This window comes from Parasteatoda tepidariorum, chromosome 8 (assembly GCF_982258835.1).
Source record: "Parasteatoda tepidariorum strain Cologne lab strain chromosome 8, Ptep-v5.0, whole genome shotgun sequence".
NCBI classification, from domain to species: Eukaryota; Metazoa; Arthropoda; class Arachnida; order Araneae; family Theridiidae; genus Parasteatoda; species Parasteatoda tepidariorum.
In genome coordinates, this window is record NC_141762.1 from 1,820,233 (window position 1) to 1,838,728 (window position 18,496).

At 28.9% G+C, this 18,496-nt stretch overlaps 1 protein-coding gene across 2 annotated transcripts in view; it reads left to right on the forward strand.

The window, feature by feature from the left end:
* Positions 1–18,496, forward strand: part of LOC107440808 (guanine nucleotide exchange factor DBS) — a 149,604-nt gene that overhangs the window by 107,932 nt on the left and 23,176 nt on the right. For both annotated transcript variants that reach the window (XM_071180809.2, XM_071180810.2), the window contains 9 exons: positions 3,118–3,208; positions 3,281–3,394; positions 3,526–3,642; positions 4,519–4,793; positions 6,199–6,313; positions 10,716–10,835; positions 12,880–13,071; positions 13,676–13,882; positions 15,749–15,919. In XM_071180809.2, coding sequence (XP_071036910.2) covers positions 3,118–3,208; positions 3,281–3,394; positions 3,526–3,642; positions 4,519–4,793; positions 6,199–6,313; positions 10,716–10,835; positions 12,880–13,071; positions 13,676–13,882; positions 15,749–15,919 — 1,402 coding nt within the window. The remainder of the gene's footprint in view (positions 1–3,117; positions 3,209–3,280; positions 3,395–3,525; positions 3,643–4,518; positions 4,794–6,198; positions 6,314–10,715; positions 10,836–12,879; positions 13,072–13,675; positions 13,883–15,748; positions 15,920–18,496) is intronic.

Below are 18,496 nucleotides of genomic sequence, written 5' to 3' on the forward strand. Positions count from 1 at the left end.
GTTTTTTAAAATGCTTTGATTCAAACCAAGAAACAATAACCTTGTCATTTTTTCCTTTGTAGGTAATACTTTTTTTTTTTAAATTCTCTTTAAAAAAAATTTACCAAAAAAAATTGTTAAAGTAAATACAAATCCTGTCCAATCCTGATTTTTTTTTTACTATTTATTTGAAAAGTTTTACTGTTAAGTTGGAAAGGTTGACAATTTTTCAAATTTTTTATTTAAATTAAATGCAGCAATTTCCTACAGGGATTAAACTTCTAAAATTTTTTTATATTAGGTTGATTATAAGTTATTTTATTTAATCACAACTGATAATGATAGATTTTAATGAACTTTATCATCTGTATTTATGATAGGTACTGATTTTCAAACTTTTTGGGGCGAGCGTTCGGTTGAATGGAATGTAGTGAAATAGTTTTTTGCTTTTATAAAATAAAAAAAGGCAGTTATTCTTTAAAACTTGATGTTATCTGAAAGTAAATTTGATAAAGAATAATAACAAAAACCTGATAAATTAAAACTAACATATTCAAGAACATTTGCACTTGGAATAAATTTTTTAATGTAGGAATGGCCGACCGAACTGTGTAGGGGTCGGTCAACTGGCCTTGCATTAGAAAGATTCTGGGTTCAAATCCCGGACAAGGCATGAATGTTGTTTCATTCTCTGTACTATCTGCTCTTACTGTGAGAGCATTGTTGGCCCACCTAATATGGTGCCCCTGAAGGAATTGCCAGCAAATTTGCCCTTAAATGCCTGACTTCCCAAAAGTCAACAAAGGTGGACATTGGGGAAAAAACTAATAATTTAGGGATGTAATGAATATTCGCTATTCGACCTATTATTATTTGGAAAAGCATTTTTCGACAAAGTGTTTTTTGGAGGGCAAATTTAAATAGATTTAAGAAAGAGTAATCAAAAATTGTATTTTTTACTATACATTATAAGAAATTGTTTTTACACATATTTCTTAAGTTCTAAAACTTGATAATTTATGATCTGAAAGCTAAATGAAAAAAACGAAATTAGAAGAATTTATACTGAACCATGAGTTTTGTAGTGCTGATTTTTTTGAAATTATATTCAGGCAGGTCAGTTTTGTGTTTTTTCAACGCTTTATGTTTTGAAAACTGAGAACCTCTTTTTTTTCATTTGTTACACTTTTACTTGTTTTTCTGTATTAACTATAATGCAGTATTTTGACAGAGTGTTTCTAATAAACTTAATTCTTTTTTTGTCACTTGTATGATAAGACTGTTAACCACTCACTTAGAAAACTGTGATTCTCAACTTTATATTTCAGAACTAAGAAAAAAAATTCTCTTTAACTTTATATCAATTTTTTTTTTCTTGAGCATTTTTTAACTATCGTATCATTTTTTAAAGAGCATATCTTATGAATGTTATTCTTTAGTGGTCACTTTTTTCTAAAAATACGGCATTGTGAAAAAATTAAATTAAGACATTTAGCATTAAATATTTTATTTACAAATTAAGAACGGTTTTTGTTTTGGTTTCTTCCAGCTTATTCAAAAAACTTTTGTTTTTTATTAGACTTTAAACTTAATAAAATTTTTAACTTTAAATTTGAAAATACGGTAATTGGAAAATTGATATATTTGGCTTTAAAATTTTCTTTCAAAAATTAAGATCTTTTTTCTGCTTTTGTATATAATCTTTTTTATGGGATTTTTTATGATAGCGCTGCATTTTTAAAAGGGTTTCTACTAGATACCACCTCTTTTAATGTTTTATGGATTTTTTTTCTTCTAGAAAATATTATTTTTAGCAATAAAGTTTTGTTTTAAAAATTAAGAAGATGATTTTTTTCTTTTTTTCAACTTTACAACTTTAATTTTTTCTTAATTGCTTTTAGTCAGTTTTTTATTTATCTTAAATATTTCTTATTATCTTGATATCTAATTATCTTTATTATCTTAAAATTTTTTATCAAAGGTTTTTTTCTTTTACCCCTTACCAATAATACAGCTAAGTTTTTATTATTTTTCAATAATGACTAAACTTCTTTGTATTTAAAAAAAATATTATTTATTAATGTTTTTGTTTTATAAAATGCTGCAGAATATGCAATATTTGGCAGAATCACTATTTGTTACATCCTTAATCCCCTTCAGGACAGTGATCACACACACATATATATATAAATGATTGCACAATTCTCTTCACAGACCTATGGTATCTATAGTGATAATAACTAGTCTTTCTGATTTTAGCGATCAAAGATCACACGGATCTCGATACGGTACTCTCGTATTAGTACGCATACTTGCTAAACTTGCAGGCCTGGAGTAGTATACATACTGAAGGGGTTAACAAACCCCACAAACAACAACTAATAAAAGAAAATTTATATTAAAAATTAATTCACAATTATATTAATCATCAAGAGAAGACAATTTTAAGACACTACTAAGACTTGGTTTCAACGAAATTAATACATCTGCATTAAACTGCCTTATGTCAATTTTATATTGTACTTATATCTGAAATCTCTCTGATCGATCTCAAAGTCCTTTCATCCATTCCAATGTTGATCCAAATGTTGTTCATCCAATGATCTGGGCACACATTTTGTTGTTGAAGTTTTTCTTTTTTTGTAGAATTTAGAAAAATGTATTAGAAGAATTAGAAACTGAACATTTTCAAATCTTTTTACCACAGTGCGAATTTCATGTGTCATAATATATTTCGTTTGAAAATATAACTTTAATGTATTAGAACTAAAGATTATAACTTTTGGAAAAGCTAATGGTGAACAAATTTAGACAAAATTCTTAAAATGAGTCGTAAATTTGTTTTCAACACTTCATAGTTAGTTTACCATTTCATCTTTAAAAATATTTAAATATAGATTGGTTTATAATTGATTTTCTGTAAAAATAGGGATTAAAATCTTTTCAGTGTCTAAATATGTTGTGATAACAAAATATTTGGTGACAAGATTTTTTAAAAATGAATAACCTGAAATGAATTCGTTGTAATTCAAATGATATACAAGAAATATTTTTTCTGATATGTAAAAAATAAACTTATTTTGCATGTTCTTGTTTGAAATTATTTAATATTCTATTTATTTGATTTAAATGCTTTAGGCTACAAGATGCAGACTTGGGATTTGTCCTCATAATAGATAGAAGGAATGATAAGTGGAGTTCCGTAAAAACAGTTCTTTTAAAAATTTCGGTAATTAACTTCTTCTACTTATATGCATTGTCTACGCTGCATGTTTTTTTAACTCTTCTTGTTTATTTTAAGGGGTACTTCCCAGGACTCATTCAAGTGGTGTTTGTCCTTCGTCCATTGGGTTTTTTACAGAAAGCTATTTCAGAAGTTAGTAACAAGTTCTTTAGAGAAGAGTTTAAATTTCGGGTAAGTGCCTTAAAATTATATAATGGAAAGAAATTTAAAATATTTATTAAATTTTTATCCTCTTTGTTCTATACCAGAGATTGATAAAAATGTTTGTCAGGTGACAATTCATTTTATCTTTTGTTTTTCAGCTTGTAATTTGTAGCAATATTGATCATTTACATCAGTACATTGAGGTTAGTCAACTGACGGTTGATTTAGGAGGAACCATTTCGTACAATCATGAAGAATGGATACAACAGCGTGTGGTGCGTTTATTGTGTTTTTTTTATTTTTTTATCTACAGTAGTATTTTGAGCTATTTGAGATTTGTATTGTTGTTTTGTATTGTTTTACTGTGTGTTATGTTTACTTATATGTTATTTCAGTCAAATCTCAATGCATTGTTCCCACATCTTTCTTTTCCCTTTTTATATCATTTTGTTTTACCTGTTCCACAGCACAAAGGTTATTCGTATAATGTTAAGCATACATGCTCATATTATTTTTTAAACCAATAGATGCCGTGTCTATAGTGCAGAAATGTTAACATTTAAAAAAAAAATGAAGTTGTTTAGTTTTGGAAAGTTTTAGAAGTATAATTGATGTTTTCTTGCGGTATTTACTTCAAAAATGAATTTCTTTTTAGGTGTATTTTTGAGTTCTAATCTCGTTAGTCCATTAATGTTTGTAAAAGCCATTAAAAGAATATGAATTTCACATTTTGTTATGTTTTACTCCATTCTGTAGAAATTGCTAAAAAATTTGTACTGGAAAGATTAATTTTAATACAATTAATTTTAAAACATTAATTTTTTAACAATTTTGTTTGTGAATAAATGATAAGTTTTATATTTGCATGCATTGTATTCTATTTTTCTTTGTAGACTCTAGAAAAAAAAAATTTGTTTTTTCCTTTTAAACTGTTTTAATATTTTATTTCTCTATATAGGGTGTTAAAAATTTGTTCGAAACAATATTTTAGACTATTATTTAAAAAAAAAACAATAAAACAATTGTAAATTCCATTTTACATTTATTTCTATTTTTTGTGGACTGTAAAAAAAAAATATTAAAACTATTTTTTAAATAATTTGTTACCTGAAACAATTTCAAGGCTTTTGAATTATGCTTTCCTTGTGTAGGCTGTTGAAAATTTTACTACAAACCTTCAGGACATTTCAGCATCTCTGCGGGAATTGACCCAAAGACTTCAGGAAACAGAGTTTCCGAATGATGTCCAGTCCACTCTCTCCCTCTTGGAGGATCAGGGTGGTGAGTACCAGAGTCTGAAGGAAGACATCCGATGTGCAGCAATGCACGGAGAGACTCTCCTTAATTGCATCAGGAAGCCTAATCTGCAGAATGTGATTGCGGTCAAATGTTCTGATCGATTCATCAATGCAGCAGCCGTGCAAAGGTCAGTTGCTTATTTTTTAATTCATTTTGTAATCCTAACGATGCTCATTAGTTTTATTACTTAATAGGATTGCATATTAAGTGGGATTTGATTTCAAAAAATTTCAAGATATATTGCTTAAAAATATGTTTCACTTGGTTGTTGTTGTTGACGTATGCCTGTTTAGGCAGAGAGGTGTGATTGTTCTTGTTTTCCAGTGGCGCCATCTGTGGCCAAGAATTCGACTTCTGCCACAGACATTCCTCGCACCTGTTTATAGGGCAGATCCATTCATTAATCCACAGATCGTAATTTTGACCTGAATCAGAGAATGATCGATCGATCTCCTATCCAGTACCCCCAGAGGTTTTGATTTGTTATGGGAACATGGAGGACTTTGTAACTCGACAGATTTAGCATTCATCAGTCACCATTTACTACGCAGGGAATCTTCGGCCAGCGAGATTCGAACTCTCGGACATGGGTCCAGCACCCTACCGACCAGGCTATCCCGGCCTGTTTCAGTTGGTAAATTATGTATTTTATTTTATAACTGTTGTTAAACATCTAACCCAATTTTTTGGGTTTACAACGATAAATGTTCAACTCCTTAGTCTTATAATTTTGAACTCCATCCAGAAGACAAGGGAATTCTTGGATCAAGTAGTGGGAGAAATTTGCCTTTGTGGAGGACTTTTTGGTGGAACTAACCCGCATTAGCGATACATGGAAAGGAAAACCTCCCATGGTTAGTCTGACGGCAAGGAGACTCTAAACCATGATCTATCTACCACAGAGGATATTTTATGTCTTCACTGTGGTCAGTGAAATCTGGATGCGGAATTGTATTGACCAGCCATCGCTGGGATTCGAACCTGGTTCACCTCATTGGAAGGTGAATGCTCTATCCCCTGAGCTTTTACGGCCCTGGTTGATAATGTAGTATCAATTCATTGCTTCAAGTGTTCCATGAATGCTTATCCCTAAATTTTTTCTCTAAACAAATTCAACAGCATAACTTGTTTAATTGTAAGATTAAAAGTTTCTAATTATCTGTGTGATTATAATGGAATCTTTTGAAAGTAATTTTCTAAGAATCTTTTTAGTCGTCTGCTTATACAAAGGCAAGTTCATCTCTCTTAATAAAGTTACTTGGCTCACTAATTCACTCGCTTTTTATTTTTTATCTAATTACCCAACCATAAATGTTGGAGGAAATAATGAATGAAGACTTGGCTAACTATTCAGATTGCACCTATTTACCAAACTATATAGATAAAAATGTCAGTATGTATCTTACATTAACTGTAGTTCATTTAGAGTTGAATATAAAATAGCATTGCTGCAAATTTGGCAAATTTTCAAGCAGTTAATTTTGAGAACTTGGTATATATCATTTGTTTTCATGGTCATAAATGTCTTATAGGTTGCTTCTTCAGCTAGATGAAACAGAAAAAGGTTTTGACTCATTTTGGTCACAACATGAAAAGCGCCTCAGTCAGTGCCTTGAACTTAGAAAATTTGAACAGGAATTTAAAGAAGTAAGTCATCTCAGGTTTTTTGTAATTTTTTTTAAATACTCCTCAAATCTTCTTTTTTTCTTCTGTAATCGCATACAAGGCTCAAAGTTGTCCTTAATTTCAATTTTTAAAAAAAGTGTCCTTACTTTTTAAAAATTTCAATAAATGTTCAGAAAATTTTGTATTTTCCAAATTTTTGTTGAAGTTAATAGCAAGAATAAATATTATTTATCTAAAAAAAGAAGTGAGGAAATTTCAAGTGCAGAAATTTGCTAGGTGCCATAAAACAAAGTATGTAACAAAATGAACGCCTCATTCTTTATAGCGTGTCAAGTATGGCATTAATTTGCTTTCATTGTTGAAGACAATTTCCCTTGACTTGCTGGTATGGAACATTCCATGTGAGAGAAATACATATAAAACTCTTTATCTCTCTTTTCTCCCTCCATCACTGTATCGTACTGTACTGATTTTCAAAAGAGAAACCTCGTATTTTGCTACTATTTAACGATTTTCCCTATTTATATTATTTTTTCCCTCTTTTTCTTCTTTATATATATATATAGAGAGAGAGAGAGAGAAAAGAGAAACTTTTGCATAACTTTGTTTTTAAAAAAAATCTGAGTTTTCTAAAAAAAATTTATTTTTGTGCTTAAGTGCAGGCAGGGCCGGATTTAAGCTTGGCGGGGCCCTAAGCTACTGAAAATGATGGGGCCCTTTTAAGTTCAATTCTATTTCTATACACCTAAAGTAAACTGTCGTATTTTTTATTGCTGAATATTAACATTATATTATTAAAAATTTGATAATATTGCTTGATTGTTAAATATATTGATTGTGATGGGACTATAATGTAGAGCCTTTCTATTATTACACATATTTTTTGAACGAGGAAAAAAACAGAAACTCATAAGCACAGAGTAAAGATTTGGCATGTTAGAAGAACCATTATATGTTTAACAGAGTTTTTTTTCTGGAAATTCTGAATCTATGTTATTTGGAATTTTAAATGATTTTTTTTTTTTTTTGCGAATTTTTTTTTTCTAAATTGCTTTTTTTTTAAACGTTACATTTCGCTTTGCTGCTCTATGACTTAGAAACATGAAATTATGAAGGTGTGTCAAAAATAAGCAAGGAGTAAGAAAGAACATAAGAAAATACAATTTTATTATTAGTTTTATTTTTTTTTACAACCGCCGTTGAACAACCGACTTAATTTGAGTTTACGACTACAAATGTTTAACTCCGTATAATATTGAATAATCACCTTATAATTTTGAACTCAATCCAGAAGACAAGAGAATTGGATCAGTCCCCAGAGGTATTGATTTGTTGTGAGAACTTAGAGGACTTTGTGACCACGGCAGATTTAACATGCACCAGCCACCATTTTATACATGGGTATTCTTCGGCCTGCTGGATTCGAAATCCCATTCTCACAAACACGAGTTCAACTCCCTGCCAACCAGGCTATCCCGGCCAAATTATTAGTTTATTTTATAATAGTCATTGAACAGCCAACCCAATTTTGAGTTTAGGACTACTAATGTTCAACTTATTAGACTTCTAATTTTAAACTCAATTCAGAACACAAGGGAACTCCAGGATCAAGTATTGGAAGAAATGTTTGTCTTGGAAGGGGACGTTTTGATGGAACTGACCAGCATTTAAGTTACATGATGATGAAAACCACAAAAGCTTTCCACTGTCAGTCTGACAACAAGGGGACCTATGATCCGTCTACCACTGAGGATATTTTACTTCGGCACAGTGGCTGGTGTAAGCCGGGTGTAGAATTCGTATCGACCAGTCAACACTGGGATTCGAACTCTTGAGTCCATCTTCACTGGGTAATAACTCTGCAGGAGGTACCAATTTTATTGATTTGCAAAATTTTAGTCATTTTCAAAATGTAAATAGAAATTCAATCGTAATTTTTGTAGAATAAAAAGATGGAAATAAACCGTTTTTCCTCTTAATCTGCAATGATTAATCAGAAGCAACCATGAGGGTTAGTGTGCAAAATGAACAGGGGGTTTAACTTTCTAGTTTTTTAAATACTTGTTAAATTATTAGTTTTTAACACGCATACTTTAAAAGAATAAGAAATACATTTTTCAGTATTAAGAAATAATAACTAAAAACTGTCATCAGCTGGAATAGAACCCGCGATCTCACAGTTTTGTGTTAGATTTCATAATCATCAGCCCCAAATATACACACCTGCCTTGAGGATATTTAATTATTATTATATTATTATTTTTTTTAAATTTAATAAATGAAGTTATTTGGATACTTGACATTCTTGAACTGGAAACTTTAAATGCTTGACATTCGTTATTGCAGAATGAAAAGCTTGGAAAGACAAATATTAGTTAATATTTAATTAAAGAAAACCCCGTATTGAAATCTAACAAATTGTCCCTGATAAATTTTGTGGCAGTAAGAAAAATATTGAAGCCTGATACATGTCCGGATTTTTGAAACACTTTCTAGTTTTACTATTTAATCAAATTGGTTTCGATGTCTTTCATCCCGCCTGTCTCATTAGTGATTCAGCATATTTCGATATCATTTTTGATTCGTTCTTACTTAATATTAATTTGTTTGCGACAATTAATTTGTATAACTTTTTTACTACATTTTTGCGAGGAGTTTAGAAATATAATATCGAGGGCATTAACTGAAGTTAAATTAGCTTTTTTTGTATGCCTCTTTTACTTACATCATCCACACACCCACACGCGACCGACTGCTTCTTAGAAACAGATATTAAATAGTCTCTTGATCAAATGATGGGACAAAATTTGCCTTTTAAACAAATCAAAAAACTTTTCTACTTTTTAAAATTTTTTATTTTTAAATAATTTATTAATACTCAAATTGTTTAAAAGATATGTTCCTTTTCATTGACAACACAGTTTTATATTTAATCTAGCCATTTATTTATATTTTTTAAACTTATTTTTTATTTATTTTTATTTTATTAAATTAAATGCGCAGATTTAAAATAAAAACAAATCTGCCAAAATTTTATAAATAGTTTCAATTTGCAATTTTGAGAAGTTATTTCAACTTTGCTTTAAAAATTTGAAATCCTTATAAATTAAAAAATTTAGGTGCCTTATTAACTGTAAACACATAATAACAACAAAAACCAGGGAGTTAAAAATAGAAACAAGTATAATCAATAAACAATAAAAGCATAAGCTAACTAAATAAATGAATTTTGTGTACGAAATATCATATTTTACAAATTAAACATAATTCATGTTTCGGGGATACATGGAAAATTTGGTCAGACAGTAGGTTTGAACAATATTTTTTACATATATATTAAAACATTTGTTTAGCTGATGATCACTTGATTTCAATGCTCTATCAAGCAATATCACATGTTGCTTCTGTCTATTAGCAGTAAGTAAAATTTAAGTAAAATCACATCTGTCATCTCAATTTCATCCAAAATAAACCAAATCAAGAATTTTGGCAGATGGACCTGTCAAAGAGGGAATTGAATGGTGGCCCACCATTTAAATAAAGAAAGAAAGAAGTTCACGGATTCATGTACGATTAATTTGGAAAATAGCAAATTAAAATCAATTACAATAATTAAGTAAATTAAACAATTAAGCTAGTTAAAACATTTAGGATAATTAAAAGGAAAAAAAGCTTTTGTAATAAATTGGAAAACATATATTTTGCAAAAAAGAAAAGTTAAAATTAAACGAGAAGCTCTTTAACGACAATGAGACACAACGGAAATTTCGAAACAGAGTGACCCTAAACAAGATTCTCCCACAGCCCTAGAAATTTTTTGCCCAGAAATCAGACAAAAGGGTGTTTCTGTGGACAAAAGAGCCCACAGCAATTTAAAGAAGCTGAAAACATTTCCCACAGTGTAAATTAAGGTGGCTATTTGACTACTCCTTGGAGTACCGCTTTTTAGGATCCATGGACTACTCCCATCACTGGTAGCTACGAAAGCTACAGGATATTTTCATCAGTCAAAAGGCCTTTTTATTGCTTGTTTATGCTTGTAAACACTTCTATTAGATTTTGAAAAGCGTTCGTCAATGCAAAAAAGAAAAAAAAATGTATTTTAGGCTTCAGAGGGCTCCAGCTCCGAATAAAACTTTAAAAAAAGAAGGAAAAAGTTGGATTTGGGGGCCCCAAGCTACAGCTTATTTAGCTTATACGTAAATCCGGCCCTGAGTGCAGGAACTACTAAAATTGTATATCTGCAAATCTATGTTGGTATCCTAGAAATTGCTCCCATTAGAGAATCCTTTAAATTGTCCTTAAGTTTGAAAGCAATTTAGTCCTTAATTTTTATATTCTGGACTTCCAGCCCTGAGTATTATTTATTATCTGCAACAAAAAAAAAATTTTGTTCAAATGTGTGTCTAATGAGTGATTGCAGTTGCAGGTGACTCTAGCTGGAAATCTGAGAGATTTAGCTGAAATTCCCGATACTGGAGATTCTGTTTCTGAAGTAGACTCATTGTTGGAAGCCTTAGAAAAATTCAGAAGTGATACTGAGGTGAATCTTTTATAAAAGAAAAGTTTTACCAAATATTATATGAATGCTGCACAGTGTTTTATCATGTTTTTTAATTACTGATTATATATATATTTATTTATTTATTTTTTTACGTTTTAACACATGAACAAAATTTTATATTTTATTTATCCTAATAATGATAGATTTACTCAATATTTACTCACAGTAAAATTGAATATTTTTTTACTTGGTCTAGTATCAAATTATTTTGCACTATTTAAAATTATGAAATTACTTACAAAATAATATCAAAATATTTTTAATTTTGAGAGTTATTATTAAGAATGTTTTGCGCTATTGATAATGAGGAAAATAATTTTTTATTAAATAATATTTCCTTCTTAATTGTTAACTTCTTTGAAAAAAAGAATTTTTCTGTTGTAAATATAATGTTGCGTATAATTTTTTATACGACAATATTTTCAAGTTATCTGTCCCCTTAGTATCATTAATAAAAATATCTTGGGTTATTGCAAATTTTTAAGAACTTTATTTTGAAGCTTTCTTTATTACTAAATTACAGGTTGATTTATCACAATGCATTATTACTTCATGGATTTTTAAGAAATAAGTAAGATAAACTGTTTGTGTCATTTGTCTGCTTCAAAAAATCAGGGTTGTCATAATTTAAATTAACTCTTTTTTTTTTGATAAAAAGATCATTGATTTAATTCAGAAATATTTTTCATTCAGAATAATTTATAAATATATTCTTAAGGTTGTGATTTTTGGAAAGTAATTCCATTGATATTGAAGGTTATATCTAGAAAAATAATGAAAAGGTGATGTATTTAAATTATTATTTATTGTTAAAAAAAGACTAAATGTGCATTAGTGTATGTGTATTGCTGTATGAAACTGTATGAAAAATAATTTGCTATTTAATAAGCATATTTTAATGCTTTAATAATAAGCATATTTTTATTTAATAAGCAAATTTATTATACCAATGTAATACTTATTTTAACCATTTTAGTTAAAAAATATTAGGTACTTAATTTATTGTTGTTTTAAATAGTATTAAACATTATAAACTTTTTTTATCAAAGCTGTGATTAGTATAAGTATAAAAAAATAGTAGAAATATATATATATATATTTTTAAATTATGTTTCTTTGCCAACTTTGATACAAATTTTAGAGTGAAATTTTTTGTTAAGAACTTTCTTTTATAAAAAATTGTTATTCTGAGAAGTGGTCACTCAAAGAATTCTCAACACCTGTCAAAGCATTTCTAAAATATTTACAAACTAGCAGCTTTACTCAATGCTATATTAGTTTTATAACATATTTTATTATTCAAAATTATGAATGATAAATTATACAATAAACGTAATAAATTAAAGTTATTTTAATTCCATTTGGACAATCAGAAATGGAAAATAACTCCTGAACTTTTGATAGGTTCCCTAAATATAGCAAGGGATAATAACAACTGCCGATCCTTAAAATAATTAAAAAATTTTAATCAGTTTTTTTCTTTAAGGATGTTTAGAATCGATTTTGAAATGTGTTTCTAAAAACATAAATAATAAAAAATCAGCAGTAATTGAAATGAAAAAATAAAACTAATTTACTAAAATACAGATTGATCAGGAAAAATGTTTGATTGTAGTAAATCTAGAGCATTGGGGATTGGCTGCCATCAATAGCACCATATTTGATGCCAAATAATATTGAATCTTTATTTTAAGTTGAACTTCTAATAATAAAACAAAACAAAAAGAAATGCTGGAATTAGCTTTTTTAATTTTCTCAGAATCTGTAATCTGTTACATTGTGCATGACTGTGTAGTGATGAAAAATATTGATTTATAGATTATTTACTTTTAGTTTTACCCCGTACGATGAACGGGTGCTTATAAAAATCACTAGAATTGCCTATGGAGGAAAGTATTTTATGTGAGACTCGATAACTAGCATAAAATTCTTATTGTATCCTAAAATCTTGAGATTTGTTTTCCTTTTACTGTGGGCAACTAAGTTGTAAATGTTGATTTTGAATTTAATTGTTTTATAATAGGCTGATCTAGACAAGGCAGATCATCTTCAGCAGGAGGGAGAAAAACTTATAGTTGCCAATCATTACGCTGTAGACTCTCTAGCGCCTAAATGCATTGAGCTCGAGAGAATTGCAGCTGACATTCGCCAACAAGTAGCTTTCCGTATAGAGATTCTAAGAAAAAGTCGAGACCTCCAAGCAAGAATAGAAAAAGTGAGTTCTTTTGCTTAAAATTAAAGAAAATATGTTTTTTTTTGCATTATGAAATGTTATATATATATATATATCTGTGTGTGCGTGTGCGTGTGTGATTGTTGACACTAAGTTAGACATGTAAAAAAATTAAAAAGTATGAAAATGGCGGTTTTTGTGTTGGTTTGTTGAACTGATTTGTATAGCAATGCTAAATGTGTTGCATATTTCTTATTTATATCAGTTTTAATTTAAATTTTAAAAAAAAGAAATTCGTGTTAAAAATTTTAATCACCCAGTTTCTTGTGTTGTCAAAACAAATCTCGAAGCTTTTTTTTATTTTTATGTTAACTGCATTAAAAAAGGCTTTTAAAAAATGTATTTGTTAAAATTCGTAATCAAAATTTTATAAATTGAATTTTTGTGTTAAACTTGATAAAAATAGTTTTTCCAATCTGATATTTTATATTCAATTTTGTAAACATTTTAAAACATTTTTTTTTCGTAAATTTTATTGTTTTTCTTGTATTCAATTATTGTTCAAAAAAATGTAGAAATGTTTTAAAAGTATTGAAAGTGAATGTAAACACAGAAGTGTTAATCAAAAGTCATTTTTTAATTGCAGGCAAACAAGTGGTGCACAAGGGGTGTGAACCTGCTGGCTGGGCAGCAGATTGAAAAATATTCCTCTCCTGTGTTTGCTCAATCTGCTCTAAAAGAGATTGAGTATTTTTTGGAGAGTTCCAATGAGTTCAATCTCAATGATCCCAAAGAAATTCACTCACTCTTCAAGGGGGTGATCACACCTGAATCTAGAGCTCTTGTGCAACAGGTAACTCTTGTTTTATTTATTATGTTTCATAATTATTTACTACAGTAGAGTTTCCCGAATCTGGAACCAGGGTCGGATTACGTATCAGGCCAGACTGGGCCATGGCCTGGGGCCCCAATGATTAAGGGCCCCCTTAAAAAAAAATTTTGAAAATAAATTTTAAAAAATTAAGAAAAACAATGATTTTTTTTAAAAAAGATCAATTTCAAATATATATTAATAAAATACGATAATTTTTTTAGTTCTAATTTAACAAAATAAAGTAAAATTTAATTTATTATTATTTATTTTAATTTTAAATTTGCTTTCTTATATGAAAAGATATATAAATACTTTTATATTTAAATAAATAGAAAATATATGATTAAAAAAATTTATTCTAAGGGCCCCAAAAATTTGAATGGCCTAGGGCCCCGCTTGCGCTTAATCTGGCCCTGTCTGAAATGTTTGTAGCTGTTGATTTTTAGATTTTAGAATTTTCTGGATTTAAGGTATACATTTAAATTTATGATGACTTAACAGAATATGCAGTGAAAAACATATTTAAAAATGCAGGTACTCAAATTAATATGAAAGCTGTTATTTCAAATTGATATGAAAATCATTATTTTTCCTTGAAAATCAGTGATTCGGCACAACTTTGAAACTTGGTTTCCTTAAAACCCAGAACTTACATGTTTTTGGATTTCATTTTACCATAAGCAAGTCCCTATTTAAAATCTTTTTCCCTCTACCCATGTTCGCATTTTGCTTTGTAACTCTATTAATATTTACCTTCGTTATTTTTATATCTATTGCTGGACAAAATAAAGAATTTCAAAGCAAAAAAAGGCTTTAAATTAGGTCTGATCATATACTTGCTTCAAGAAAAAGCAACAAAGTAAATTCACACTTCAACTATTAGTAAAAAAAAAAAAGATTTTTTTATATATATTTAAAGTTCTTACAATTTTACTTACATAAAAATAACTGCTGGTGTGTTCTTTTCATATGTATTTTTTCCATGCTTGAGAGTTACATGTCCTGGTGGATAACTTATTTTTTGCTTCCTCTCTACACTTTTTAGAATATCTTATATTGAGTAATCTCTAAGAACACTAACAGAATTATTTTTTGCTTCCTCTCTACACTTTTTAGAATATCTTATATTGAGTAATCTCTAAGAACACTAACAGAATTATTTTTTGCTTCCTCTCTACACTTTTTAGAATATCTTATATTGAGTAATCTCTAAGAACACTAACAGAATTATTTTTTGCTTCCTCTCTACACTTTTTAGAATATCTTATATTGAGTAATCTCTAAGAACACTAACAGAATTATTTTTTGCTTCCTCTCTACACTTTTTAGAATATCTTATATTGAGTAATCTCTAAGAACACTAACAGAATTATTTTTTACTTCCTCTCTACAGTTTTTAGCATATTATATCTTATATTGAGTAATGTCTAAGAACACTGACAGAATTATTTTTTGCTTCCTCTCTGCAGTTTTTAGCATATTATATCTTATATTGAGTAATCTCTAAGAACACTAACAGAATTATTTTTTTCTTCCTCTCTGCAGTTTTTCGCATATTATATCTTATATTGAGTAATCTCTAAGAACACTAACAGAATTATTTTTAAACATATGAATCAGTTGTTAAAAACTTTATTGTTTTTCGAAAGATAGCAGTTCTTGTAACTTACTTATCTGCAGAAATTGTCTTCCAAATTTCGTGTCTCATACTCAGTATATAATTTTATCTTCCAAATTTATTTATTAAGTAATTACTACCCATCTTTCTCTACAATTGAGTTTATTGTATTTTGTCCCAATTCACTAGTTTGTGTGTCTTACACCTTTATTTAAAACTTTTTTTAGGTTCTGAAAAGGATAGAAGATGTTCAGATGATGTGTGAGAAAAGAAAGTGTAGCTTACAAAGAATAGTTTCTAGAAACAAAGGCAATGCTCAAGAATCCTCTCTCTTTTCTTCTGGAAAATCTCCTGAAGGCAGGAGAAAAATTGTGAGGAAGACAAAAAATGTGCCTAAGGTAAACTAACCTCACATTGTCTGCTGTTATGCACATTATAGCGAAACTAGTGAAAATTGTGACCAACTGTTATACATATTACAGTGGAAGATTTTGTAATGTATACTTGAGGATGCTATCCCTCGCAATAATTGCTATGCAATTATATTTACTTATTAAAGTGGATTTGCATAATTAAATTTACATATTATAGTGGAAGATTCTGTTATGTATACTATCACTCGCCTACTCCCAATAATTGCTGCACAAATATTTTTTGGTTGCTCTGCAGTAAATTATTTTATCGTCCTTTTATCCACCTACCTATCAATAATTATAATATTAATTGATAATAATTATGATAATTATAAATATAATAATTATTACATAATTATATTATGTAATAATATTATATAATTTTGATAATTATAATAATTATGATATTGATCTATTAGTGAACATAAATAATTTTGCTCAGTAATCATTTTTTCAAAACGACATTTAAAATTAAAGATTTATTGCTATTACAAATTTGTTGAGCTCACAACCATCATTTAATGTTACCAAACATAAAAGTCATAAGATTGTGAATGCAGCCAATCATCTCACAAACAATAATTTAATGAAATGAAAATAAAAAAAACGCAAGTTGTATGAGACACCGATTAAAATAAGTTTATCTTAAAATGTAGAGTATTAAGGTGATTTCATAAAATTACAATATAATAAAGAAACAACACTTTCAGTTTTAAACTCTTTACCAATCAAAAATTTAATATCAGCCGAGTAGAATAAGAAAAATAAATAGTGTAGTTCAATATCTTTAAATTAGGGATACAAAAATATTTTGTAGGACAATACCTTTATGACTTTTATTAATTTTATGCTTACCAAAAGTATACAGATATTAATGTGAGAAAACTGGATCCTACCATGTGATTTTTACAGCCAATAAAAATAGTTTACAATATGAGAACTTTATTTTTATCATATATACACCGAAGAACCATTACATTATGACCACCCTGCTAATAACATGTAGGACCACCTTTAGCCCTCAAAACTGCTAGCACCCGCCGTGGCATTGATTCCACAAGGTGCTGATAGGTAGTCTGAGGTATCTGGTACCAAGCGCTCACCAACTGTGAGGGGGTAGCGTGGCAGCACGAATTTGGTTTTCCAAGTAGGACCACAAATGCTCTATTGGGTTAAGGTCAGGTGAATTTGGGGGCCAAGACATGACTTGAAAGTCACTGGAATGTTCCTCGAACCAATCCATAACGATTCGACCCTTATGACATGGTGCATTATCCTGTTGGTAAACAGCATCCCCCGCAGGAAAAACTGTTGCCATGAATGGGTGAACCTGGTCTGCAACTATGTTCAAGTAGCTTACAGACGTCAGGGATCGTTCTATGAGGATTATGGGTTCTAATGTGCCCCATGAAAACATTGTTCCTGGGCAAGAAACCTTGAAAACCTGGGCGAGCCCATTGTTATAGATGGAGGGTGGTCATAATGTAATGACTCTTTGTGTACTTATATATATATAAATTAACAATTTCAATTTCCTTACAAAAGAAAAATAATATCAACTCAAAAGCTAGGTTGCCTTTTAGTTGAGAATCATACTCAGAAGACAAAAGTACTCCCTAATCAGAAATCGGGAAAAGCATACCTTATTTCAAATGAAAATAAATTAAAACCACATCTTAAATAATCTTGCAACCTTCCTTTTGTTGCAAGTAATGTCTATACTGCATTTTATGTTATAGTAAAAGAGAGGAATAACTCTTGTAATTTAAGCAAAAATGGTGATAGTAGCAAGATATTGCTGCACTGTGAGTGTAAAAAAACTTTTGTAAACATATAGTTACGTTAGTACTTGATTGAGAATACTTACACTGGAAGAATTACCTTCTAACAATCCAAAATTGGGAAATAGGCAGAAAAATTTCTCTAAAATTAATCAATATTTTTTTTTTTTTTTTGCAGTATTAGTTAAATAAAAAACATTGTGAGTAAAAAAAGTGACAAACAAAAAAGTATTGATATTTTTATTCAATCCTTTGAACATGTTAGAATATTTCAGCATACACTGCAATAGCATTTTTTGATTATTAATTGAGTTGAACCTGTTGAATCAAATTAATATATTCTTTATATGCTTGATATAAATTGCTAAATTTGATGCTCTTGATAAGAAGAGTACAGAAACTGGAGAGGAATAAAAAATCTGTTTGCAAACTATTATCCAAAAGCATCTCCATAAATTTTTCATGCTAATCAAAATTTCAGCAGAAAAAATTTTATGGCAAAAAAAATTATTAATTTAATCAAAACATTCATCATTTATTTTTCTTAAGAAAAATTTAATTTTTATAGATTATCTTTTTTTCTTCTCTTTTGTAAAATTACATGATTCAACTTATTTGAAAATTAAATCTTAATTTTCTAAAAATATTTTTTTAAGAACCAATTACTTATATGTTTCAAAAATTGACTTTGTTATAAAAATAAGAGTAAAAGATTCAAAGTTTTAGTAGTCTTCATTGAATTCCCCCCTTTGATTGGATGGTCCTCCTGTTTGCATGCCAC